This window comes from Ischnura elegans, chromosome X (assembly GCF_921293095.1).
Source record: "Ischnura elegans chromosome X, ioIscEleg1.1, whole genome shotgun sequence".
In the NCBI taxonomy this organism is placed as follows: domain Eukaryota; kingdom Metazoa; phylum Arthropoda; class Insecta; order Odonata; family Coenagrionidae; genus Ischnura; species Ischnura elegans.
The window spans coordinates 8,731,292-8,758,454 of record NC_060259.1 but is presented as its reverse complement, the minus strand read 5'-3'; the positions used below and the strand labels follow the sequence as shown (position 1 = coordinate 8,758,454).

Below are 27,163 nucleotides of genomic sequence, written 5' to 3'. Positions count from 1 at the left end.
ATTTAAATGCTCAGGATCTAAGTGGTTATGCTTAGTATCACGTAATGAGCCAGTGGTGCAGAAGGCTATCTCACTGGCAACAGCAGTAAGGGGAACACAGGGGAACTTTTTCGCTAGCCTTTTAAGTATTGGAAGAGATTCCTTTGTTTTCTAATGTTCAGTTTCCGAGAAGTCGGAAGAGAAGGTTCACAAAAATACAGTTCAATCTCTTCCGCAACACGGCCAGAAAGTCCTTTGTTGTTTGCTAACTCAATGAAGAGGATGCTATGATATTGAACTTATTGTAAGTGGATGTATGTATTACAGTGGAACCTCGATCTATGGTTCCTGCATTGATTGTTTTCGTGCATTTATCGTTTGCTGTTCCTGGTCCCAAATAAAGTTCCATGTACACAATGGGGAACTTGCGTTGGTCGTCGATTACTATAAAAACTATTTTGAACAGGTAAAATGGATGCATTAGCTCGCAAAAATACCTAAAGTTTCTCCATTCATTATCAAACGAATTTTTAAAAATTGACTTTAAAATCGAGAAAAATTTCTCTCAGCCTACCAATGTGCGAAGAAACCCGAGCTCTGCCGAAGCAAAGCGTGACATCATAGGTGTCTAAACTGCCATCAGGAGTCAGAAAATACACTGAAAGCACGCTGTAAACATTGTTTTGAGGGAGGATTTTGTAGCTCTTCGTCACTTGTGTATGTGCTGTTATTCTTGATAAGTTCTCCTATTGATATTGTGCCACGATTATTACTTGGAACACTACAAATGCAGTATCGGGAACAAAGTACAGGCGTTTCACTTCGTATGTTACAGTTATCAGAAAAATGGTTGATAACATTGCCACTCGTTCGAATAGTACACCTGAAATTCATTTTCATCTACATACTACCCCGCAAGCCACCTAAAAGGCATGTGGTAGGGGGTGTTAGGACACCAGCCTCTTTTTAGGACACCAAAAATTGATGCCACGACCCTCATTAAATTTGTTATGACAAATTATTACTATATGTTGGTGGAAAATCAAGGTGTAAAAGAAACTTGTAATACCGGTGGATGAGCCATGCTGTTGAATTTGGCAATGCCGTATTAGCGGAGAAGAGAGTCCAGTCCGTCCTACGGTGGTCCGATTCTCTTCCTGCCGAAAATTCATCACGAATACTTAGCTGGAGAGCCTTAATCACAGATAAAAACACTTAACCCCTGTGATAAACAAATAATCTGTTGCTCTGTGGTATTTTCAAGTAAGAGGAGGGGTTTGGAAAGCTAATGCCAATTCAGAGAGCACAAGAAAATCACCCTCTTTAATGATGAAAAATAACTTTTAGGCAGTTATCTACGAAAAGCAATGGACAGGTAAAGAAACATGAGAAATGCATTTATTATTAAAAGAAACTTTTATTTCATGGTAATTTGACATAGTTTCACCATTTCATTGGTTTCACGAATACAAATTCATAGCAAAACAGTCTGCACAAAATTCACATGTGAGATCGCAAATCGGTTCCGCTGCCGACACACAAGCTAAAACATATTTCAATAGTATAGGTAAATCCGTAAACGATATACTAGCACATACCATAAAAATATAGTGGGGAAATGGGTAAATACAATAATCAAAAGCTGGAAGTCACTACCATTCTTATATTCATCACATACAACTTACAATGACAGAGCTCCTTATGATGAAAACTATTTATTCGCTGATGTAAAGTCTTAAATTAGCCCACTCAAGTGACACAGGTGACTTTTCTCACTACTATTCGTTGATAAAATAGAAAAACAAACTTCACATACAGTTTTGGTCTTGATAGCTTGATTGTGAAATGTCATTTCTACAGTGAACATCGGAAGTGAACTAGCCACTGACAATTTTTACACTACTGTTAGACATTTATCGTTAACATAATAGCACTTTTTACAATTCAATCACAATGGAAGACTGATAATTATGACTATTGGCTGATATTTTTCAACCTTGTCAACCTTTGTACATTACAACCACTGGCACTGTGAATATTAGCAGTAGCTTAACGGGAGTTGTCACGTTGAAAATTACACTATTTTGGTGCAAAAGATGTTCTTTTGCACCAAAATGCCTGCCATGTTCACATGCTTCAGTGACTCTCTCTCAAATTCAGATTTTGAACTCGTTCTTTAGACCAAATCACGTCGGCACGTATGGTAATCAATCTTAACTTTATACAGTAAAACTTTGATTTTACGCAGTTGGAGGGACCGAAATATGGGCACTGTGTAAAATCAAAGTGTGTAAAATCAAGAGTTGGTATTGAGGAGGAGTATAGTTTTCAGGATAACACTATCTCATTATAGCTCGGAAAATGAAGCCTAATAATCTTATTTACTCAAAAGCAACACCACAGATGACGTGTTACCTTAAGAGAAACAACTTTGCATTCCTGAACAGTGTTTCCCATGGTTGAACAAAATGGTTGAAATGCTTTCTGGCACTAAGATTACTTCTGTTACCCAGGAGAAATTTCGGAATGGTGATACCAAATGGTCGCATAGAAGCTAATTTTCGAAAATATTCTCATTAGAAGCAGTTTTCAGGATATCCGTTTAACCACCAGCAGACAAACAAAGATTGGAGATTGAAGAAATGAGATACCTGAGGATAGTCATCCAAATTAACCCCATTAACAGGGTGCAAAATTTTGCTAATACATCACAAAGGCTTTACACCCTGTGGGCCTGGGTTCAAGTCCTGGCAGTAGCAGAGACTTATCAGAGATGGCCCTATCCCTACTTGAGTCTAATGTGGAGGGCACTTCCAGTGCACCACTCTGTCCATCAGATGGGAAGTTAAGTCCTGGTCCCTTTTGAGCTTATCATTACAACCTGGCTAATGCCAACATAGGGTACCTATCCCCCCAGCCCTTACTTCATGGCGCTAATGACCCCAGTTGTTGGATACCTCCAAACAGTATACCATAGATAATACGGAGCACACAGGACCCGGGATATTCGGAAATTCAGATTTTTCCGGTGCTTAGATCACTTTTTTTAAGTGAGCTATTTAAATGACCACGCAACTGCCGTCATGCCGCCCGTGATGAATAAAAAATGACTAATAGTCCTGAAAAATTTTCCTTCTTTATAATTTATATGCATTAAAAAGCATTTCCCCATGGAATTTCAGCATTAGTAGATTGACTCTTCCGGGAATAGCTTCTCTGTCGGCATTCTTCCGCGAATTCAGCGCCGGGACCTTCGACTCACAAGCCGTGTGACTCAGCTTCACGTAATATTTTGCTTCCCCATATCTGATGACAACACCGGACACTTTTTGTATTTCGATTTAATGGTACTAAGCCATTCCTGAGTTTAAAGGGACTGCCTTATCACTCACGTCTTGAATTTGACTTCAATGATTACATGACGATTGACGACGCGAGTTATTCTCCGAGGGCATTGACTCCCGTTCCGTTAAAACGCTTGCCACCTAGCGGAGTTAAGCTAATAGCTATTCAAGTTCCAACCATGTTTAACTTAAACCGTCTGACAATGAGATACAAGTTGAGTCGGTTCTGATAAGCGCGCAGCGCAAGCAATTTTCCCTCGCCTCCATTTGTCCCGCAGATGTGGGGTTAGCCTGGGAATGAGACAATGCAGGCTGCTTTTACCATCGTGTTGAATCACCATCGACTTACGTCCATACTAGAAGTACGACTATCTTTTTTGGATCACCTTGGAAGCCAAAATTTGGCACGGGAGTATTTTTAACGACTCATTTCGCGGTTATATTTCGCTGGGGCGACGGAAAGCATAGCGTTGGCAAAATTCTAGAAAGCCTTGCGTTGGGGATAAATATTCCGTAGCTCATAATTGTGGATATAAACAGCGTCGATCAATAAGTCGAATAATAAACTAAAGGTGATTATGTTAATATCTCCAGCGATCATGTCTTAATCAAAAGTAGTTACGCATACATGGCAATTGCCGTGTGTTTTAGGTTTCGATATCCTTCTACGGCGAATTTGAACTAAGAGCGACATTCGCGTTCGTAATGGAGCCTGAAATATTACTGAGAGGGCTCACGGGGAAGCAATAATTAGATTCGCGAAGTATTTAGTTTCACGCTCAACAGCGCGATGTCATTTCAACGGTTCCTGTATTCATTTTTGCAACTCATTGAGACGAAATAATAACCTAACTGAATATTGCTCTAGTCGGATTTTCAAAACAAGTCGAAAGACAACTGCGTAAAATCAAGATTAGCGACCTCTTAGGGGCTGGGGTTATGCTGCGCAAAATCGAAAAACTGCGTAAAATCAAGAAAAGATATAAAATCGAAGTTTCACCATTGCAATTCCCTATGCTTTCCGGCCGGACTTGAGTGCCGCTGCGTAAAAACGAGACTTGATGTAAAATCGAAGTGCGTATAATCGAAGTTTTACTGTATTGAAAAATCATTACAAATTTGTCAACCTACTGAGAAAATTATTCAACAAAATCAGGTTTCAGTTGAACTTGCTCTTTCTTTGTACCCTCAAATATCATTTTTCGATATTGGGAAACAATCTGCAGCAAATATTGCTTTTGTTCTTCGTCGTTAGTAATACTAAATTGTATCGAGAATCTCTCAAAATTTACTCAGTCAAGAACATTCTTATTAATTAATCCATAAGCCATGCACCAGGATTTTCAGTCTCGCAGTGGGGAAGTAGGGAGGGAAAGCAGCAGAATCTCCTAAAAGGTTGTCTATCGCATTCTGGTTGGGCATAAGCTAAAATTGGAGTTAAAGCCTCCCCTATCTGCGTCCAGTTGCCTGCTTGCCAAACAACTGTGTGCCTCACTTGAATTTTTGGGAACTCTGTGTTAATATGGTTTCTAAGCATCATGGATGGGCACATGTGCATTTAATAATCTCAGAAAAAATCTGCGTACCAGGGAACTTCTGTGCAGTGCAAGTGTGTGGTGCAGTGTATGACAATTTAGGTATAGTTGTGCACTTTCTCATTTTTTAATGTACCATTGTTGCTTCCAGGTTAATCTTCAAAAAGGGTTGCCAAAAATGTTGTTCACTGAAACTTGCACAGCTGGTGCAGGGTCATTGGTCCTAGAGTTTGGAATCCTGAGTCGCCTCCTCGGAGACCCAGTGTATGAAGGATATGCACGGAGAGCTAACAAAGCATTATGGAACTCTCGAGCAGAAAATACTGGCCTTCTTGGTAAGATATGCTCCCAGGTAGTTTAAAGGAAGTCATGTTTTCCTGGCATTTGAAAACATGGGCTTGTGACAGTACATATGTTGGAATTTGCTCTTGGTCCATTCATTTCTAAAATTCTCAAAATCCTTGCCTCAATTTTGTTTCCTGCATGCATCTTAATAGTGTCCTTTTTCATTCTGAGGTTGGGGACTGTACAGTTCCTGATTTGAACAGTCACTGGAACTACTGCTTTAATTCCCATGAGACGTGTTGAAAAATATCTCTGCTATCAACTTAGTCCATGTGGCATAATTTTCTACAACCTAAATCAAAAGCAGCGATAGTTAGAGTGTGGAATTTGTCTGATGATTTCATTCAGACAAGAAAGATAACATTTCTTCGTCACTGGGGAACTTTCAGGGGAATTACCCCCACCCCCTCTAGGGTTTCTGTGTGAAAGTTAACCTTGGAGTGGATGACAGAGTACATCTCCAGGGGAACTACGTGATAAATTTGCCCAGCCTGTGGTGAAGAGGGACGTGATAAATGCTGTGTGAGCAATGTGCATTCTCATCTGAGGTTTGGGAGGGTGCAAGGGATTATCCTTCGAGGTATTCCAAGTTTTGAGAGCTCTCTGAATACAGTAAACTCTCGATTATACGGAGCAGGATTTTATGAAGTTTTCGATTATACGAAGTGATATTGCGGTCCCGGCGAAAAGCCTATGCTAAATACATGGTGCTATTTGATTATACGAAGTTTCGATTTTACGAAATGTTTTAAATTTACGAACCCCGGATCGGTCCCCAGGAGCAAAAGGCATTCATTTATACGAACTATGGCGAAATATTTTTCTACAAAACTAGTTACGCCGGCGTATTTAGCTAAAAAAATCAGCGCTTCCAACTGTGGTTCATCAAAAGTGTGACATCGTAAAGGATAGTGCAACTTTGGAAAGAAAGGGTTCGCCTTAAACCTCACGGTGGGAATTTAGGGGAAGTAGGAGTTCAGTAAAATATCGCGACTGACATAATGTCCCTATTTATGTGCCTATTCTTGATAATGACAGTGTGTACTGCCGAAACCTAGGTCGGGATTAAAATCTCTTGTGGAACATACAAAAGTGTATTTCATTATGTTTCCTGCGAACAAGTTCCACCAAATATCGCCATCCAACCTTAAGCTGATGTGCCTACTCGTAAACATCGCATCGACAATACTTCGTAGTTTAACATGTCAGGAAGGTCGTGCGGGGTATTTCGTACACTCCTACTTAACCCTTTGCACTGCTGTGAACGTACCTGGTACGTTCACAAGGCAGACTGCTGTGAACGTACTTGGAAGACTACTTGACTACTTTTCGCCGAAGCACTTCGAAGGGTCCCTAATCCAGGACCCTTTCCTCGACAAGCTCACCCTCGCTGGCCTCTCTCTTCGACCCTCCGAGCCTTTCTCCCCAAAAGTGACCGCTCTGACTGCATTTTGAAAATCTATCAATCAATGCCATCATGAAAAATAATTGTTTGCATCGCACTCCTGCCAATCAGGCATTCAAGTACGTCTCTGAACCGTGTTTCTGCGATGAGAAATAACGATTTTGTTAACTTTGCTAAAATGGCCAAGTTAATAAAATTGTCATTTTTCACTGCACGGTTCAAAGACGTACTATATTTCCTCCACTACAATCGCAAATTGCTGGAAATCGGCCGGATTCCCTTTGATAGCACATCATGAGGATGTTTTTGAGGTTGGTAATTGATACAACTAGCCTACTAGTAATTCTACTGCTATAATATCACGGCTATAGTTGATTCGTTACGTTATACCTTCAGGAAGCAGCAGCGGATAAAATCGCGGAGGAGATTAGAGGCTTAGAAGATGATTTTGAAAAATTCTTGGAAAAAGCAGGAAGAGCACAGCGCGCAACATCAAACGATTATATTGCCCTTGACGATGATCTCCGGGCTTGCGACAATGGGACGCCGGTACATGCGTCGGAAGAAGCAGCGGCCGGGACTAGTCATAATAGCAGTGACGACGAAGATGAAAGTGAAGTACCGTATAAGCGCGTGTAAGAGGCGCACCTTTTTTCCCAGATATTGCAGCCGAAAATGGGGGTGCGCCTCTTACACAAACTTCTTATCTTCCCCCCCTCCCCTTCACCGGTTGCAAGTTCAAGGGGAACTGAGTGGCCTTGTTTTCAGCGTGAGTCAGTCATCTGAAACCCTAGGTCAAAATCAAGCGGCAGGCAGGGGAGTTTCTCCCTTAGTGACGTATTTTTAAAATGCTCCTGTTTGAATTTCTTGCAAGCATCGCGCCGTCACGTCGGTACCCCAGAGGTGAACATTGAAAAGATCGCGCGGGGTGATTCGCTCCGGAGCGCGCGCTAAATTTATTGCCACGAGTGGGCATCCCGCGGCATTTATACTGCATATAGTAATATTGGTGTCAAAACCTGCGGTTGAAAAAATTCGAACGAGTGTGCTCATTGTTGGACTTAATGGTGGATAGAAGAAATCGGAAATGCTTTTAAGTGAAGAGCGCTGAAGGAGAGGTCGAGGGGAAGAGGGCTCCCTCCCCTCCGTATTTAAAGCTACGAGCGAAGGAGCAAGGGAAGAACACGTCCGATCTTGCATGTGACGTCGTTGCCTTTAAAGCGAAGGGGCGAAGGCGCAGCAATGTGATATACGCAGTTTGCGTTGCCTGAGTTTCCAGTCCGTCTCGTCTTGTTTGAATGCGCTTATGCTACGCTTGTTTCTTCCGAAATTGTCCTGTTTGTTTATTTTGAATATTAGTAGCCTTGTTGTAATTATAAATCTTTGTGTCAAACAATTGGAGCATAAAAAACTTAAATTCTGTCAGATATATGTCGCGTTAGGTCTAATTGTTTTTAGAACCTCGTGCGTGTCATACAATTGCTGAAAGATATCGAGATATCTTCGAGCTCAGAAGGTGACTCACGTAGCATTTGACCTCCAGAAACTCGGGGAATTGAACCTGGTAGACCGAAAAAGGTCAGTTGGTGGAATGGGGTAGGGATGAAACACGTTTCCATTGTTCCCCTGTAACTTGATATTTTCCTGTGGAGTCTCGGAAAGGAAAAAACGGCAGAGGCATTAGCTGATGGAGAGCCGAGTGTAGTTCCGTTAGGCCCCTTGCACACACACCGATTTTGGACGGCCGGTAAAATATTGGCCGATATTTTACCGGCGAAGCGATGCTTGCACACACGCCGGATTTTTACCGGTCAAACGATACGTTGCTAAGTTTTTGAGCCGGCGTCGGCGATCCACAGTGACAATAGCCGGCAGCTAACCGGCATTTTGCCGGTGCCGGCGTGTGGTCGGTACGTGTGCAAGCTCCAATGCTCTCCCATTGTTCACTATTGGAATGTGGACGGCCGATGTTTTACCGGCCGTCCAAAATCGGTGCGTGTGCAAGGGGCCTTAAATCTACGACGTGGTTATTATCCTACGGCGCTGAGATTGCCCCGATTGTTGTTCAATCTCTTGGGAAAGCTCATGCCATTTGCCTGTCGTGTTTTGCCTTAAAATTTTCTCTGCTGCAATTCTATTGCAATAGTCCTGCGAGAGCTTTTAAACAAAATTGTTCGTGAGTAGGACAAGCAACTTAGAGCGATGGCGTATGCAAAGAGAGGATCGGAACTCTTTCTACTCCCTCTTATGCCGCCGCAGTTATCAAAATTTCCTCTTTCAAATAGTACTGAAAGAGGACATTTCGATAACTGTCGAAATTCCAGGCATACGTCTGCAACACTGCACGATATGATTAAAAAAATGTCGCAAAATTTTTTTTCTTTATAGCTTAGGTCCTCAAAATAGGGGTGCGCCTCTTACACGTGTGCGCCTCTTACACAAGCTTATACGGTAATTTCACCAAATAAAAAAGAAGTACCCGCTGCCCTCCAAACATTAAGATATATTAATCTGGCTAACGAGTTAGGTCCCCAATTTCATTCCCATTTATGCAAGTGAGAAACCATGGTGGAAGCGGCGATGGAGAAGGGCAAAAAGGAAAAAAATAATTTATATTTTAGTAGTATCTTTTCGTGTATATAATAGCCTTCCTGAATAAACAACTTAAATATCTTAAGTATTGGGCTCTATTAACCACCAACTTATTTTTCTGGCTACTCGTAATGAAGACGCACTTCTAACTCTAACCATGAACTTTCTTCTCGCGCGTCTCCCCGTTTTCCCATGCCGAGAGATCTTTCTTTCCAAAGTCTTTGTTCACTTCCTCCCACGGCCTTTTGCTGACACCCACCTTCCCAAACCCCTCCTTCCCCAGCATTGCCCATTCACTCCCCCCCTAAGGTGACTGAGCTTGAGTGCGTCGTAGAAAAATATGCCCCCCAAACGTAAACTGAGGCAGAGCTGAAGGCCCTTTCCCCACTCTTCTTTCTCCTGCCCCCTTCACCCCACCATATGCTGACCACTTCTTTCCTCAGGCAATCCCCATCCCACTCTTATTCACCCCACCCACTGGGAACGTTCCCCGATTGTGGAGAAGGGCATGGTTCATCTTTACCTGCGACGGGGGTAAGCTATTAACCGGAGAGAGGCTGAAGAAGTATCTTCCACTGTCTGGGAAATGGTGCCGCGCTTATAATTGTCTCTCTTCTTCTCTGCTGACGTTTCAATTGAAATTATTTTCTTTGCTCTTTGCACACTATATTTATTTACGATTATGGCGCGACTATTCTTTAGTGCTAAAGCTAAGAAAATCTTTTCTCTACGTCAATGATTCTTTGCATAACTTTCAATACGGCGGAGAAAGGGACTCGAAAACTAAATGAGGTGAATGTACAGGTTTTTGCGTGTCATTTTTGGGAATTCACGTAAGTGAACCAATACTTCATACACGTTGAGAAATGAAGAAACATCTCTTGTAGGAAAACAATCAATGCGGATAATAACGTTTCTCTCTTTATTTTTCCGATAATGGAAGATGTTTCTCCTGTCATTTTCCGGTTGGAACCTTGCTCCTGTCGGCATAAAAGAGAGAAATACTATATGAACATAGCACTTCACACCCGGTATGAAGAATATGGTCTTGATGAAGAATAAAGTCTTTCGTAGCAATGTCTGCTAAGATGACGGAGCACAGTACCCGGACGGGGAACTCAAACAGAATTTACTTCAAATATTCGCCAGAAGATAATCATATCCTACGTCATTTATAATCGTAACTGAATCTCAATGAAAATAACTAATCGAAAAGATAGCACATTCAGCTGAAAATACGGAGTAACTCGAAATATTAACTTCCGAAGGTTATTTTGGAAACGGGTGGAGGCCCTCGTTTTTCTTTTTTTCTCGTCACTGAGCGATAGAGGGCGGCATAAATGGCGGTTAGGCCGGCTGCCGCTATAATTCCGTGGGTGCTGGAAACAAATATATATCTTATGCGAACTTAATAGTTGTTATTCGCTCCTAACCACAAATTTATAACATTAAATTCTTATAATAAACCTTGCAATTCATTATTTGATTAAGTTTTCTAAACTGGTCGGGAATTTCTTAAGCGATCGTTGATTTTGAAGTATGAACGAGAAATGGGAATTTTATGGTGGTATGATTATTTAATGATCTATCACAGCATAAATCGATAACAAAAAGCCTTTTCTATGAATAATACCGAGAATAACCACCGAAAACATTTTAATAAGACCACTAAAGACAAAAAAGGGCGGAAGAAACAAAAGCGAACATTTTTTCGTGACTTATGAAAAAGGTTTGAAATTACGAAACTCGATTTTATGAAGTGCCAATTTTCCGGTCCCACTGACTTCGTATAATCGAGAGTTTACTGTAATCGTATTTACTCACAGGCAACACCACAGATGACGTGTTACCTTAAGAGAAACAATGTTGCATTCCTGAACAATGTTTTCCAATGTTGAACAACATGGCTGAATTGCTAGCATTTCTTGCACTAAGATTACTTCTATTACCTGGGAGAAATTTCAGAATGGCGACAGTAAATGCTCGCAGAGAAGCTAATTTTCGAAAATATTCTCATTAGAAGCAGTTTTCAGGAAATCTGTTTAACCACCTGCAGACAAACAAAGGTCAGAGATGGAAGAAATTAGATATCTGAATATAGTCATCCAAATTAACCCCATTAACAGGGAGCGAAATTTTGCTAATATATCGCAAAAGCTTTACACCCTGCAGGCCTGGGTTCAAGTCCTGGCAGTAGCAGAAACTTATCAGAGATGGCCCTATCCCTACTTGAGTGTAATGTGGAGGGCACTACCAGTGCACCACTCTGTCCAGCAGATGGGACATTAAGTCCTGGTCCCTTTGGAGCCTCTAATTACAACCTGGCTAATGCCAACATAGGGTTCCTATCCCCCCAATCCCTACTTCTTGGCGCTAATGAAGTCTGTTACCTCCTTCCAAATAGCATACCATGGATAATACGAAGCACACTGTACCCGGGAATTCAGAATTTTCCGGCGTTTAGATCACTTTTTTAAATTGAGCTTTTTTAAATAACCGCACAACTGCCATCATGCCGCCAGTGATGAATAAAAAAATGATTAATAGTCCAGAACAGTTTTCCCTCTTTATAATTTTTACGCATCAAAAAAGCATTTTCCCATGAGATTTTAGCATTAGTGGATTGAATCTACCGGGTATAGCATCTATGTCGGCATTCTTCCGTGTATTCAGTGCCGGGACCTTCAACTCACAAGCAGTGTGACTTAACTTCACGATATATTTTGCTTCCCCATATCTGATAACAACACCGGACACTTTTTGTATTTCGATTTAATGGTGCTAAGCCATTCCCGAGTTTAAAGGGACTACCTTATCATTCACGTCTTGAATTTGACTTCAATGATTACATGACGATTGACAATGCGACTTATTCTCCGAGAGCAACTCCCGTTCTGTTAAAAATAAACGCTTGCCACCTAGCGAAGTTAAGCTAATAGCTATTCAAGTTCCAACCATGTTTCATTTAAACCCACTGACAATGAGATACAAGTTGAGTCAGTTCTGATAAGCCCGCCGCGCAAGCAACTTTCCCTTGCCTCCATTCATCCCGCAGATGTGGGGTTAGCCCGCGGAATGAGACAACGCATGCTGCTTTTACCATCGTGTTGAATCATCATCGACTTACGTCCATACTAGAAGTACAACTATCTTTTTTGGATCACCTTGGAAGCCAAAATTTTGCCACGAGAGGATTTTTAACGGCTCAGTTCGCCGTTATATTTCGCTGGGGCAATGGAAAACATAGCGTTGGCAAAATTCTAGAAAGCCTTCTGTTAGGGATAGATATTCCTTGAGTTCATAATTCCAGATTAACGACCATCTATGGTAATTACAATAAATATGTTATTAACAGTGTCGATCAATAAGTCGCGTCGCGGCTGTATCTTCGATCTAGAGTAGTCGTCTATTGGTAGGTCTCCACTCTAACAAGGGGAGACCACGAAACTTGCTCCGCCTTTTTCAATGCCGTATTTTTTATGGCATTCGGAATGGTGAACACATCCCTGAACTAGTAGTGGTTCCGCTGAATGGGCCTTAGTTTTGCTGTAATTAATTAATTTTCATGAGGTACTTTTCACAAGCCCTTTATACTTCCATGATATCGCACCACTCAGCAGACGGGTCAGGTGGGGTAGTGGTAACTGCTTAAATACCTAAGCGCCATTATGATGATAAAAAAATAGCCTCATGTCTATGCTTGTCGCAATTAAAATTAATGAAAAAGTTGATGCCGTATGATCACAATGAAGACAACAAAATATACAGTAGGGCGGATCGGAAAAATCTATTTTTTTCAAATCCACCTGGCCCAATGAAAAAAAGTTGTGGGACCGATCAAATCACTTAGAGAAGTGATGAAATAGTTTGAGATCCGGGAACGCAGGAAAGGAGCCTACGGTCCATGAAAAGGCCTCTCGAGTGGCTATAAAGGTGTGCGAACTATGGTGACGCTTCCCTTCCATTATGTGTGTGACTAAATGGATTTAGCGGTACAACAGGAAGTACTTAAACTTACGGAAAATTCGAATAGGCCAAAAGTAGGGTTTTTGCTGAAGTACAAACCTGAAGCACTTTTGAAAGAAAATTTGAAATTATGCAATATTTTTGCATGTAAGTGCAAGAAGGAGCATAAGGTTCCCCCCAATGAAATTTGTTGAGAGACCAGCGGACGAAACTAAAGATGATGGCTGCTGGATTAAGTCCTAAAGAAACTCAACAACTGAGGAAAAAAAAGGGAATCATCGGAGAGCGTTGAGTCGACATCGTCTCAATTCTTGTATGGGAAAATAGTATCAAAAATTTTCTTCATCAATTCATCCGAAGAAAATTAAACTGAAGAGAAATCATCCAATTTTTATCTCTACGTTCCTCATCAAATAAAAATTCAGGACTTAACTCAAACTGGAACTTCTGCGTGGAAAATGCGTCTGCCAAATGTGATAGAGGAATATGCAAGAACCAAGAAACAGCAATGATCGTATCCGCAACTTTAGTTGACGCAAAAATCATAACTTCGTATGAAACATCCAAGGTAGTTTGCAAGAATTACTTACGTAGACAGAAAAAAGATGCTAATTATTGTGAATACGAAAAGAGAGGTATCAAAGGGTGTCATCAAAGGGCTATATTTTTATGGAGTGAAAGACTATACTTTTGTCTAATGAAAAAAGGCAAGAGCACTTATCAATCCAAGTTTAGAGGGGAATGTGTGATGTTAGTTGAAGAAACAGGGTCCCACTTTTGGTTTTGCCTCCCCCGTCGGAGGATTAGCAAAAGTTATAAAATCTGCGATTCTCGATTCCTTTCCGAGTGAAAATTAAATACACAAAAATAAAAAGGATTTGGTTGCGATGATGAATGCCACCCAAAAAGGAGGCATCATCCCTATGCTACAAATATAATTCCAACATCCCTTGCTATGTGAGTAAACTCTTCTCGGGATTCCCTCCGGGTTAATTTTTCCATAATGGCAAACGTTTCAAGTTCCGACTCAGGGCTCATCATCAGGGATAAATTTCGTTGGATCCCGAGAAGAGTTTACCTACATCATACTTCATCCCTTACAGAGGTCTATTTGCTAATTGCACTAAGTTGACTTAGATTTGCGACATAAACATTGGGAGGGCAATCTAAGGACCGAATTTGGGTTGTTGCAAGCATGCGTTTGGCGGCCGATCCGAGATTTTTTAAAGTGCTGGATTTTAATATCAACTTTTAGGACTACTCGCTGATGACATATTGGAGAGAGACCACAGTACCTCCGGCTACATCTGACCTTAGTGCTGTGGATTTTTAAAAATCTATTGATGAACGTTCAAATTTGTAGTTAAATATTTCTTTTTATTATACATACGGACGAGAGATTCGTGAAGAAATTCACCAAAACTTTGTTGACAACAGCGAAAGACGAGGAATGACACTGACATAAGAAATACTGATTGGAAAGCAGGTAATTGAAAAATTCTTTCGTGATTTCGTGAAACATTAAATATTTAGACTAACGAAGTAAGACGCACTTGGTGTGAATTTTGGTGCATTTGGCGCATGGGAGAGGCTTGCGGGGAGGGGACGCTAGCAGCTTTCGTCCAAAATCCATTTAATCACATTTGTCGGACGAAGCCGAAATTGGAGCGCATATCCGAAGTTAGCACTCTTTATAGCCACTCGAGAGGCCTTTTCATGGACCGTAGGCTCCTTTCCTGTGTTCCCGGATCTAAAACTGTTTCATCACTTCTCTTAAAGTTGGTAACATAGATTTGTTTAACCCCGAGGAGGCGCCTAATAAGGGACAAGTTGTCTCACTAAGCTTCCTTTATTACCTTCTTCCATCTTCCGATTTATATTATCAAAGATAAACGACCTCCTAGCAGCATACACGGGATGAATTTTGCTGTATTGGAGGCGTGGGAGGGGTAGAAGCGAGCGGGGAGGGGAGGGGATCGGCCTGCGGCTCTTGTATCCGCGACGCTGCGTGGGCGTTGGAATATTTTCTTCGCGGACTCAAATTAGGCATTTTGTGGCTAAACGGTGGCAGATACATCAAAATGCATGAAATTTTTGTTCTTAACCTCTTCCCTATGCAGGGCGTGATTTCACGGCCTGTATTTTTCGAAGCAAATGGCCAAAGGCCGTGTTTTCACGGTTTCGCGGTCAAGAATGCCAAGTGGGTCCCGACCGTCATTAGGGTCCCTCGGCGCGAGAGGTCCGACCCTCTCCTATTGTCCGTGTGGGGATTACCTCGGCCCATTTCGGCTCTCAGTGTCCCACTCAAGGAAGGTGCTCATGGTCACTTATTTGTTTATAAGGTGGAATAACTAAAAACGTTCATGTTGCATTTATTGAAAATCAATGCGAGGAATAACATTCTGTATGTTCTGCTGATTGGTTCCAAATTTTAAACGGAATTCTAGCGTTCATATTAACGGAGTTGATCATCACCTAGAACAATTTTGGAGACGCTAAGGTTAGATGTTTAATTGCTATTTTTATAACTTACTAGCAAGTTTATAGGAGCGATATTGTAATGATTTACATCTTAAAATATACGTTACTCTTTAATTACATTCTAAGTGTACATTTGCGGTGAAATTCGACAGAATATCCTATTTAACTTCTATGAAAAAAAGCCCTCGTAATGTAATAAAATTTGATTCTCTCAGTTCTTTGTCGTGAGCCAAAATTACAGCGGCTATTTTTAATAACCTCTTACCAACCTTTAAATACAAAGGTATTATAAACGAATTTTGCTATAAATACTGATTAATGCATATCCTAAAAATTCGTAAATTTAATGTACCAATAGGGAATGTTATACGTAGACACATGTTGTGAGAAGCATTCCATACCATTGCAGGAATAAGAACTGCTCTACCCAGGTAATTACTCTCATATTGTAAGTACTCTCATTGGTGTAAGTATTGTCCTACTGAAATATATACGTGGAAGATGATAACCTCACTCTTCTCGGAAAAGCTCATTTGGCAATGATATAGTGCCATTTTGCTGAAAACCCTAAAAATAACCGTAGAACTTCGTTTAAAAGTTCTACAGGCATTGCAAAATGAAAGGAATACATTGATGAACTGACATTTAATGCAACAGTAACAATTAAAAAAATTAAAATTGCACTGGCAATAATAAACTGACCGCAAAAGTACGTCGGGATTAACTGCCTTCGGGGAAAAGGGTCGAGGATTATATTTGCCCAGTTGCCGAGGAAAGGGTACCTGGTCAGTCCCAAGCCGAAAAAAAAACTCCGTACAGGGCGAAAGCAACTTCCCGCGAAAGAGCTCGGCGCGAAAAGGTTAAGGGTAGTAACTCAGCAAAATCTTTAGGAAATGACCATAAAATACTATATTTTTCGAATTTCGACCTCCCCCCCTAAATTGCATTTGAGCGAGGGTCAGGGGTTCACCTAGAGGTCTCAAATTTTTCAGGCCTTATTTTTGATAGGTCCCACAACTTTTTTTCATTGGGCCAGGTGGATTTGAAAAAAATCGATTTTTCCGATCCGCCCTAATATACAGCCATCGCGGAGCCCCGAACCCTGGTCCCCCGGGTGGTAGTCTAGTACGTTACCATTACCCCACCTGACCCGTCTGCTGAGTGGTGCGATATCATGGAAGTATAAAGGGTCTCCCCTTGTAAGGAGAGTAAAACAAAGAAAGAGCAACAAGTGGTATCACTGATTGTAAGGTGTTCACCTGGGATGTTAACATCACCTTTCGTGATAATGTTAACATCTCTGGCGATCATCTGTCTTAATCAAAAGTAGTTACGCATACACGGCAATTGCTGTATCTTTTAAGTTTCGATATCCTTCTACGGCAAATTTGAACTAAGAGCGATATTCGTGTTCGTAAAGGAGCCTGAAATATTACTGAGAGGGCGCAGGGGGAAGCAATACTTAGATTCGCGATGTTTTTAGCTTCACGGTCAACAGCGTGACGTCATAATTTTTGTAGCCATTGAGACAAATTAATAACCTAACTTCATATTGTTCCAGTTGTGATTTTCAAAGCAAGTCCAGAGACAACTGCGTGAAATCAAGATTAGCGGCCTCTTTGGGGCTAGGGTTATGCTGCGCAAAATTGAAAAACTGCGTAAAATCAAGAAAAGATGCAAAATCGAAGTTTCACCATTGCAATTCCCTATGCTTTCCGGCCGGACTTGAGTGTCGCTGCGTAAAAACGAGACGTGATGTAAAATCAAAGTGCGTATAATCGAAGTTTTACTGTATGTACTTTTTCCTCGTGGTGGAAAGAAAAAAAAATAACTACGAGAAGGGTCGAATGTGTTACTCACAGATCAGCAGCTACGAATGCTAACCATTACACTGCAGCACCTGTTAAGGATGAAAGGCATAGGTACCAGTTTAAATTCTAATTATATAGAAAAATATGTGATAGATGCTGTGTGCATGAAATAAACTGAAATATTCAAGGTCCATACAATTTGACATTTATGGATTTTAATTTATGGTCTGATAGCCCAATGAATAAAATAAACATATATTAGAGATTCCTTTCCAACAGTTGTGCATTCTGCGTCACTATTCATGTGAAATTATGTGTTTTTCTCATGACTGTGGTTTTGCCATCATTTCATAAAAGTGAATAATTTTCAAATTATTGCGGTATGTTGTTATTTCTCCTCATAATATAGAAGCGTCAAGAAGGAAAACATTATTCTTATAAATAAGTGCCTTAATGAATACTCTTAGGGCCATATTCTCAGTCGACCCTACATATCCGTCCTTTCATAACAAGAGGCCCCCACATGCATTTCTCAGTCATAAGTGGTGGGGAGTGATTCCGTTGTCAAGTACTCTGAGATGATGTATGTCATGACGTAGATGATGGCGCTGCGCCAATTTTCCACTCTGGTGGTGTAATGGGACCTAACTATGAATCTAAGAAAAGACATCGATAATTTTCGGGCGTATTATTAGGACGACGGTTCAAGATTAATGAACAATCGCTGTCATCCTCCAGGTCGTGTCATTACATTATCGCTGCAAATACTCTCATAAGGCCAAAAGTAGAAAATATTGTCTTTAAATTACTTCAAAAGCTGTCTCTACAAGATAGTGATAAGTACGGGGCAAATATGATCATTGATGTGGGAACTTATGTTGCATCATCAAGGTTCGTCATTTGCATTTACTATCTGAGTTAAGTTAATTATGTGGCAAATAGCAGCATGAAAATATGTTTTCTATAGTTATGCGTAAACGAAGCATTGGTTTCTCAAAAGCATACTAAGTGCCAAACGTGTAAAATATTAAAATATATTTGCAAAAACAAGGTGTGTGTATACCACTATATTGTACGTATTATACTTCAGCCAATTTAATTATGTATTTCACTTGATGGGTATAATGGAATACAGTAGACTCGTTATTACGAAGTTCACGGGACCGAAAAACCGGAGGTTCGTAATAACGAAGTTCGTATGAACGTTTCTTTAGGGAAACGTCGAAAAAAGAAAAAAAACTTTATATAATAAACGTGTTTAAATTACGCGAAAATATATATAAATAGGAACATGTGTTTCAGTTTCTCCACAGAAGAATGCGGCATGATGCAATCTAGGGTTAATATCTTCCCAAATGCAGTCAGTCCGTTATACGAACTAGATGCGTCCCAATACCTTGTTCATAAGTTCATAAACCTTCGGTCCGGGCGCCGAGAGTTCTCCGATGTTAGGCAGAATGGTCTAGGCCGGGAAGGGGGAGAGGTTGCCAGGTAAGAAAGGGAAACTCCTACAAAGGATTCCGTGAAGAAAGGAGCCGGAAGGGACGACGAGCGTGAAGGACCCAGAGGAAGAATCACCTGGTTCGGTGATTCGAAGAAAGGGCTTGTTTGGGTGGATCAGGCTTATTTCAGTGCTCCTTATGCATTTGACGTTGTATGACTAGGCGAGGGTGTATTAGGTGCGTTTGGAGGACAGCGATTAGCTGTAAACCGTGCTGATTCAGGGTTATCTGCCCCTCCTATTGTGCCGTCTTCAGACAAATCTCGCCGGCCGGACTGTATGCAAGGAATCGAAGAGTGCGGTTATCCTGCAGAATTCAACACTGCATTACACGTATGCGTTAAGTCTCGAAATTTGACAATTTTGAATGCTCGTACCTTTGAAAATTCGTAAATAGAATGTGCGTAGAAAGAATATACGTCCAATTTACGAGCGGTTATGAGTGGGTCACAATGACTCCACAGGAATGAAGCTACTATATGATGTAGCGTATAAACTGAATGAAGAACCATGACTGACGCTCTTGAGCACAGAACAACAATCAGAAAACGGATATGGATTCCAATCGAAGTTTCACCATTGCAATCACAGCCGGTAGTAATCAGAAAAATCACATTTTATGACACTGGTTTTCACAGAAGCAGAGTCAAAGTTGGTAATAATAAGATCTAATAAGGTATCAGAGTGAGCAGTGAATCTGGTGGGGATATTGTTGAGAATGCTCAGATTGAAGGTTTGTAGAAGGTTACACAGTTGGTTTTTTCTTGAACCATTGGAAGATAAATCGACGTTTAGATCACCTGTAATTACTAAATACTGAGTAACTAAGTTTGCGTTATAGATCTTATCAAGCAAGAGACCAAGTTTTTCCAAGATTGACTGAAAGTTACCAGTAGGTGATCGATACAGTGACAGGATCAAAAACGATTGATGGCCAAATGTTCAAATACAGCAGGCACACTCAAAAACACTTTCTTCAAGTAAATGCTTGTATGAAATATTAGTAGTATCAGAAACAATGCCTTCCTTTGTGAGGATAATAACACCACCATTTTTCATAATTGGTCTGCAGTAGGCATCAGCAATATTAAAACTAGGAACACTGAAAAAGTTTAGCTCAGTTTGTGTAAGCCAATGCTCACAGATGCACAGTACGTCCGGGTTAATAGAGTCTATCAGAGTTTCAAGTTCAAGAGTCTTGTTTCTTATGCACTGGGCATTAAGATGCACAACAGAGAACAGATTGTGAGATATATCATTAATGGACCTATTGGAGGCCACAGAGGACGGTAAGTTAATGGTTAACTTGGATCTGATGCTGGGCGGGTACGCCGAAAAGAAAACCGGTCATAAAGAACGTATTTCGGCCAAATACTGTTATCTCTGAGAAGATGAATAAGGGAACTGTTGGCTGACACGCGGAAGGATGCATAATCACCATAAGTCGGCAGCTGCTCTACTTCCACTTCACCGGGGAATTTGTCCTTCAAGTAGTCAACTACGTCACTTAGAGTGGCGGCTTTGGGAAAGCACCAAACATGTAGGTGAGTCTTCCTCGGAACACCAGAAAGATTGCACGTCACGTCGACCGTACCTTCCATAGGCTTCCTTCTCCGATGATAATGGCGCGAAACTACCCTAAATTCGTCTGAATTAGCAGATTTGGGCTCGATAGTAACACAACGAGGGGAGTCGCGTTGATCATTTCTGTAGGCATTTGCACTGTGAGTTTGTGACAAAACAGTAGAACTTTTGTTATCAAGATACACATTGTCAGCGTACACAGAATTGGATGGTTCTGGTGGGGAATCACATTGGTTTTTCATGGCTGGTGGATGCAACAAAGAGTTAATTAGGCTAGTTCCAGCGGCAGGACAGGAGAAAGCCTTCTTCTTTGAATCAGTGAGTGCTGATTTAGTGGCGTGGGCACTCGGCGTCTTGGTGATAGGGTTGAGTTTCTTGATAGCATAGTCTCTGAGTTTGGCTCCTTGAACTGTGTAGGAAAAGGGCACCCTTTTGGAATAATCAGTTGGAGCATGTTCACGAGAGACTTTCAGTTGGCTGAGTTCATTTTTCAGGAACTCAATATTGGCAGCCATGACGCTTAGCGATAACTTCGTGGCTTGGCACTGAAAACACTCCCAGAAAATAGCACGATTTTCTAGGAGAGCCTTTATGGATAATTCATTGAGGAGGGTGCATTTGGAGTGATATATACACGGACACTGGTCGCAATATATAACTTTTTCGCTACTATCTATAGCTTTTTCACAGGAGCCGCACGAGCGTACTGAGTTATCGTCCGCCATCTTGAATCGATGTCATAGCCCCTGAGACGTCAATTTCACAAGTTACATGCCATAGAAATTTCGTAAATTCTCTTTGAAAGTAGTAAAATGATTTTAAAGTAGCTTCACACATTTTCTCTTTAACCCTAGAGTGGTGACGTGAATTTTTGGTTCAGGAGTGGTGACGTCGGTCTCCTGTCACAAACATATTCCTTGTCAAAAACATATTCAATCATACATAATCAGGAATTTTTCAGGAATATCAATGTCAAAAGAAGGCTTCTGAATTTTTGGCATAACACCTTTCGCATAGCAAGGTTGCTTGTTCAAGGCAGAGAAATGAGTTGCAAATTTTACAGGAGTATCGCATTTTACGATTCCTCTTACTGTCACAATATTTACACCGTAAACGAGTGATTCGTGGTATGTTTTCCATAGATGCACGATTCCTAAGATGTTTTTCAATCAGGGATAATGCAATTCCTTCAATAAATTTATGCCGTACAAGGCTTTCTTTCTTGTTGTTTATAGTGTATATTACTTGGGAGTTTATTGTTGATATATTTAATAATGAATAAAACATGACCATTTGCCAACGCCTTGTTGGTCTAGCGCAATAGGGTGGTTTCCTATTATTTTTTTATTGCCTTAATCGAAAGATTATTACTCCTGGAGTACGTATTTCGCTCTTTTAGATTTTTAAATGACAACATCTATTTTTCGCGATTAAATGAAAAGTGAAAATTTTCAAGCGCGCGAAAACGCGACGCTTAAGTATGAATGTCGGGAAATATCTCCGTACGTCGTATTTCTGGTTCCCCCTCCCGCCCGGTGAGATGACCTTGAGGCGAGGCTCAGCTCTGATACGTCGCAGGATGCTAGCGGATAGCTGAGTACCTTGCTGAACGGTAGCGCTTGGCTTAAAAAAGGTTTATTAATACCTTATCAAACGAAGAAAACTTTCCGACATTAGCCAGTTTTAATAGGTGATTATTAAGACATGTTTCCCTGAGCTCTGTGCCTCATGCTTGCATTGGTAACCTCAGACGATGCATAACTCCTATCCTCTCGTGTAGAAACTAGGTCCCTGTGACGTCATGCGGAGTGGAATCGCATGGGCGCCAATCTGGCCTTTTTCAAATGAGGATAAAATTTGACCCTTGCCATTCGTCTAAACCGGTATTTCAAAAACCAAATAATTTGTGTATTATGAATACACTAATGGTGGGTAACGAATCGCAATCAATGCCTTTCGTTTTCTTTGATGAAGGAAACTACCCTATTGTAGTTAGCACACAACCAATCCTCTACATCTACTCCACCTTTTGTGCTGTTATAGGTCAAAATGATGTCAGGTTTTTTAATTATTGCATCCACTTGGTCATAGTTGTGCATGCTTAAAATCAAGAAAACATTTTTTCCTTTTCTGAGGAAGTATGAAGCTAATGTACAATTTTTCCTAAAACCAAACATACATGATTTCACTTTATGTCCCTTTTCTTGAACGAATTCTGGTGGTAAGCCGCATTTATTTTTTCTGATTGTGCCCACTGAAGTCAGCTGATAGATATTCAGCAGTCTCTCAAGAAGCTCAATGCTAGTGAACCAGTTGTCCATGGTAACATTACGGTTAGTGTAATAAATTGGCTTACACAAGCGTTCAACCACGGCAAATGCTCTAATTTCCATTGAATACGGCCCTTCAGGTTGTTTTCCAACATAAACTTCTAAGTTGGATGTGTAATGCGTTTTTGCATCACAGAGAGCAAATATTTTTATTCCATATTTGGCAGGTTTATTTGGTATATACTGACGAAACCCACAGCGACCTCTAAACGCCTCCAACCTTCTCGTCTATGGTAACCTGGGCAGATAGGCTGAAATTATTTTTGCCGTTTTCCACAAGCAAATCAAATGTCTCTCACATGGGAGCAAGCTTATCAACTTAACGTCTTTCATTTCTAGTTTCTTTGTCATCAAAAGTTAAATTACGCAGCGGAAATCGGAAACGCTGAAGTGACATGACAAGACGAAATATTTCAATTGAATTGCCTTTGGTACTAAAGAGGTCTTCGGCATTTTGGTGATTACTTTCATTGATACCACAAAGCAGCAGCAATCCCATTAGTGCTTCAATTTCATGAACATTAGTAGGTCTTGTGTACGTGCTATGCCCGTAATTAGGAGAAACCTTATCAATGACTTGGTTTGTACAATCGGTAATCATATTTATTATTGAACTGTCAAAAAAACATCGCCATGATTCTATAGTACTTGTTATTCCTTTAGTTTTTCCTCTAGGCCCTGGTAATTGTGTAATTATATTTTTTGAACGAGTTCTTACGCTTTGTTTTGGTGTCTCCTTTCTCCCATCCCTGGTGGTCCCATCTTTCCCGGTGAAGATTTAATCCTCTTTCATTGCTTCTCCATCGTCCATGTCCCAGTCTTGCTCCGAGTCACTGCTTTCTTCTCACACCTCCAAAAGATCTTCTTCATCATCATCGTCGTCGTCATCAAAATGCAGGGATTCTTGTGGTTCTCTCTCTACTTCGAACAGCAACCGTGACACCCTCGGTTGTTCCTCCTCATAACTCATCACTCCAACTAATTTCAGTAATAAAATTATTTTTTAGAGGAAAATTGGATGCAACATATGGAATAGTAATGTATGGCATAAGGCATAAAAATTCAAACGTGAAATAGCTGCGTAGCGTACTCATCAAATTAGATAAGTGCAGTCTGAGCTGTCGCAAGAGTTGCAAAAGGAGATTCACAAAAAAGAGTAGGTGTGCAGATTTTACTCCGTCGAGATAATGATAAAACTATAAGCTATTACATATAATGCCATTCATCTCGTTCAGTTATTATGAACCAGAGATAAGTGCTAACCAAAAGAAATTATATACTCGTATATTGTAAAATTAATTATTTGTGTGAAGATAATAAGCAATTTCCGATGAATGTACTCCAAAACTTACTACGTACCTGTTAGTGTCGTTGTGCTTGGATATTTTTCCTGGACAGCGGCATCGTTCCTCAAGCAGGTCTAACAACCGCGCGCACACAGCAACTGACTCGTGGAAAAAGGATTCCTTGGCCTTATATAGGGTACATGTAACTTCCAAGACTTCAAATTTGAATCCAGGGGATGGTGAAAGCGGCATCATTGTAATCTATTCTCATGATACATCAATGTTACACTTTCGGTCTGTGAGACCGGGCGTCACCACTCCGGCAACAAAGTAAAATTTCAGAACAGGAGTGGTGACGCGCGGTCTCGCAGACCGAAAGTGGCAATAAGTATCAAATTACTCTGACGAAGTGATTTTTTTCGGTCATATATCGGAAGAGCAGCGTGAAATAGGAAGCTACTGAAAAGCATAAACTGCAACATTATATACTTTGCTTGAGACACCGATGAGAATTAATCTTCGGTCTGTGAGACCGGGCGTCACCACTCTAGGGTTAAATGCAAAGGAAAGACAGATAGTTAACCATAGGCTTTACCTCAAGGTATAAGTAGGTACACATTGCATATTTTGACACATGCATTGTTTTATGATAAATATGAACTTCAAGTCTTTGTAATCCATTATTGTTTAAAATGCTTTGAAAATGTCAACACAAAAGAAAGAAAACCATTAGCCACAGATAAAACAATCATTTTCCACACAATCTGTCAAAAATGAAAAACAAAACTTAAATGATAGATGACCTTATGGTTATTAGGTAAAAATATGCCTTGTACTGGATTCAGTGATTGTTAGCATTTTTCGTTAAAAAATTAAGATGGTGTGGCAGATGAATAGGTGGCATTTTTCTTGCAGGGAATGTTATTGATGTGCAGTCAGGAAAGTGGACTGGACGGCTTAGTGGCTTGGGAGCTGGACTGGATTCATTTTATGAGTACCTCCTGAAGTCCTATATAATGTTTGGAGAAGATGATGACTTTCAAATGTTTAATGAATCCTATCATATTATAAAACAGTACATGAGGAGAGGGTAAGTTTATTTTTAGTCAGTTATCTTACAGAAATACACTATAATATGTTGTCCCAGGCATGAATTCGTGGAATTGACTTCACATAATGATATGTAAAAAAAACTCTAATGCCAAATAAATTCAATGCTTTACAACCTTTTGATGTGGCACATCATCATCTGGTGATGATATGCCATGGTGAAACCTAGGTCGTACCGATTTTATTTATGTGGAATTATAAAGGTTTTCACATTTCATTCAGAAATCAACTACAGCAGACTCCCGATTATCCAGCTGTGGTATATCCGTTTTGCGGATTATCCATGCATGATTTTCACTCTCGCTCAATATTATCCGCGATCTTTAAAAAAATAAAAATAAAATCAGACGCAAAGTCATCGGAATTACTGCATTAATGCTATGATTCATGGAGCTTATTATTTCCGTTGGAATCCCCTTCGTAAAACGGAAGCGATCGTGCGCTATCTGCATTCATGGGAGCACCATGTTCCTGTTTTCCAAGCCTCGCAGCACCCAACTGCACTCCGTGATCACGGACACACATCCCGCAGCAGTTGCAGCCCGGGCAACTTGTGCGTGACGCAACTACATGGTGTGGTGCCTGACAGTGTAGTTTCTGACGTTTTTTGTACCACTTTTCTGTATCTGTGATCACACAGCCACAGATGTGTGGTTTTCGAAACCAGGCCTTACATGGAGCATTAATTATACGATTACAACCATGTTATCGCCACTAAAAAGATCACGAAGTGACAAAGAAAGCTCTCAACGAGTCTGGGAAGCACTCTAAAATAACAGAATAATGGCATATATAATAATATATTGCTTGTTTTACGTAAATTATGATCATTACACATAAAAGTGAAATTTTGGGTTATCTGTGTTTTCCGATTATTCGTGCCATCCCTCCCCATCAGTAGCCTGGATATTTGGGAGTGTACTTTATTTGAATTGAGCCGTGCACTGATATGATAAGAATACTTCTTCTGATAAAATCAGACTGGTGTACAGGAGGAGACAAGCTTGGCCTATATTCTGTATCGTGTGTTCTACTGACTCACATTCTTGTTCATATTATGTTTGAATTTGATTAGAATTTTCTGCCGAATAACATTGGGTATTCACCCAGATGGCAGAGCACCCTTCATATCTAATTTGTATCTAGATAGTATCCATTGACCAAGGGGATACTCTGCCATTTTGTCACTTTTCGTCAATGGATACAATCCACTTACAGTCTGTACAAAGAGATACAAAGCACACAGGAATACAGTGCTTAGACTGGTCACAATCGATATATGTCAGGTCGAAATGTTAGATATATCTTAACCTGCACGATTGAAAAATATATTGAACGTAACACAATCGATAGCTATCGCCAGTCATAATACCAGCAAGGAACATTAGGAATTGGAAGATCTCAGAGAGTTGAACAATACTATCATTAATCCTAATTGCTGCTAAAAGCTTGGCAAACTTTAATTATGGTATGTCAGCCCAATTTCAATTAGCATCTGCATTCAATTTCCTAAGACTGAATAGAGGCGAAAATTCAAAATCAAGAGGGAAAATAAGAGGTTGAGATTTACATATTTGAGACACATTTTAAGCAATAAAATTATTTAAAAAATAAAAATCGAAGATGATCAGGCCCCCAATTTCTGTGTTCATAGCAAGCTATCCTAGCAGCCTTCCCTGCCTCTGTAAGTCGCACTGCTTGCTGTATGCACTAAGAATGTAATTAAATAATAAAGGAAATATCACTATCCTCAGAAATTTCAATTTTCACCTACTTAACCACTGAAATCCATAAAATGTGGTGAAACGTAGCGTAAATTTACTCGTAAACAACGTGGTTTCCAATGGTAACCGGCACAACACAGCACTACTCGTGCTGACATCAGAGCCAAAGC

The 27,163-nt window shown here is 40.5% G+C and overlaps 1 protein-coding gene across 3 annotated transcripts in view; it reads left to right on the top strand.

The window, feature by feature from the left end:
- LOC124171872 (ER degradation-enhancing alpha-mannosidase-like protein 1) overlaps positions 1 to 27,163 on the top strand; it is a 109,591-nt gene that overhangs the window by 14,866 nt on the left and 67,562 nt on the right. For all 3 annotated transcript variants that reach the window (XM_046551252.1, XM_046551250.1, XM_046551251.1), the window contains exons 4-5: positions 5,010 to 5,193; positions 25,075 to 25,249. In XM_046551252.1, the coding sequence (XP_046407208.1) occupies positions 5,010 to 5,193; positions 25,075 to 25,249 (359 nt within the window). The remainder of the gene's footprint in view (positions 1 to 5,009; positions 5,194 to 25,074; positions 25,250 to 27,163) is intronic.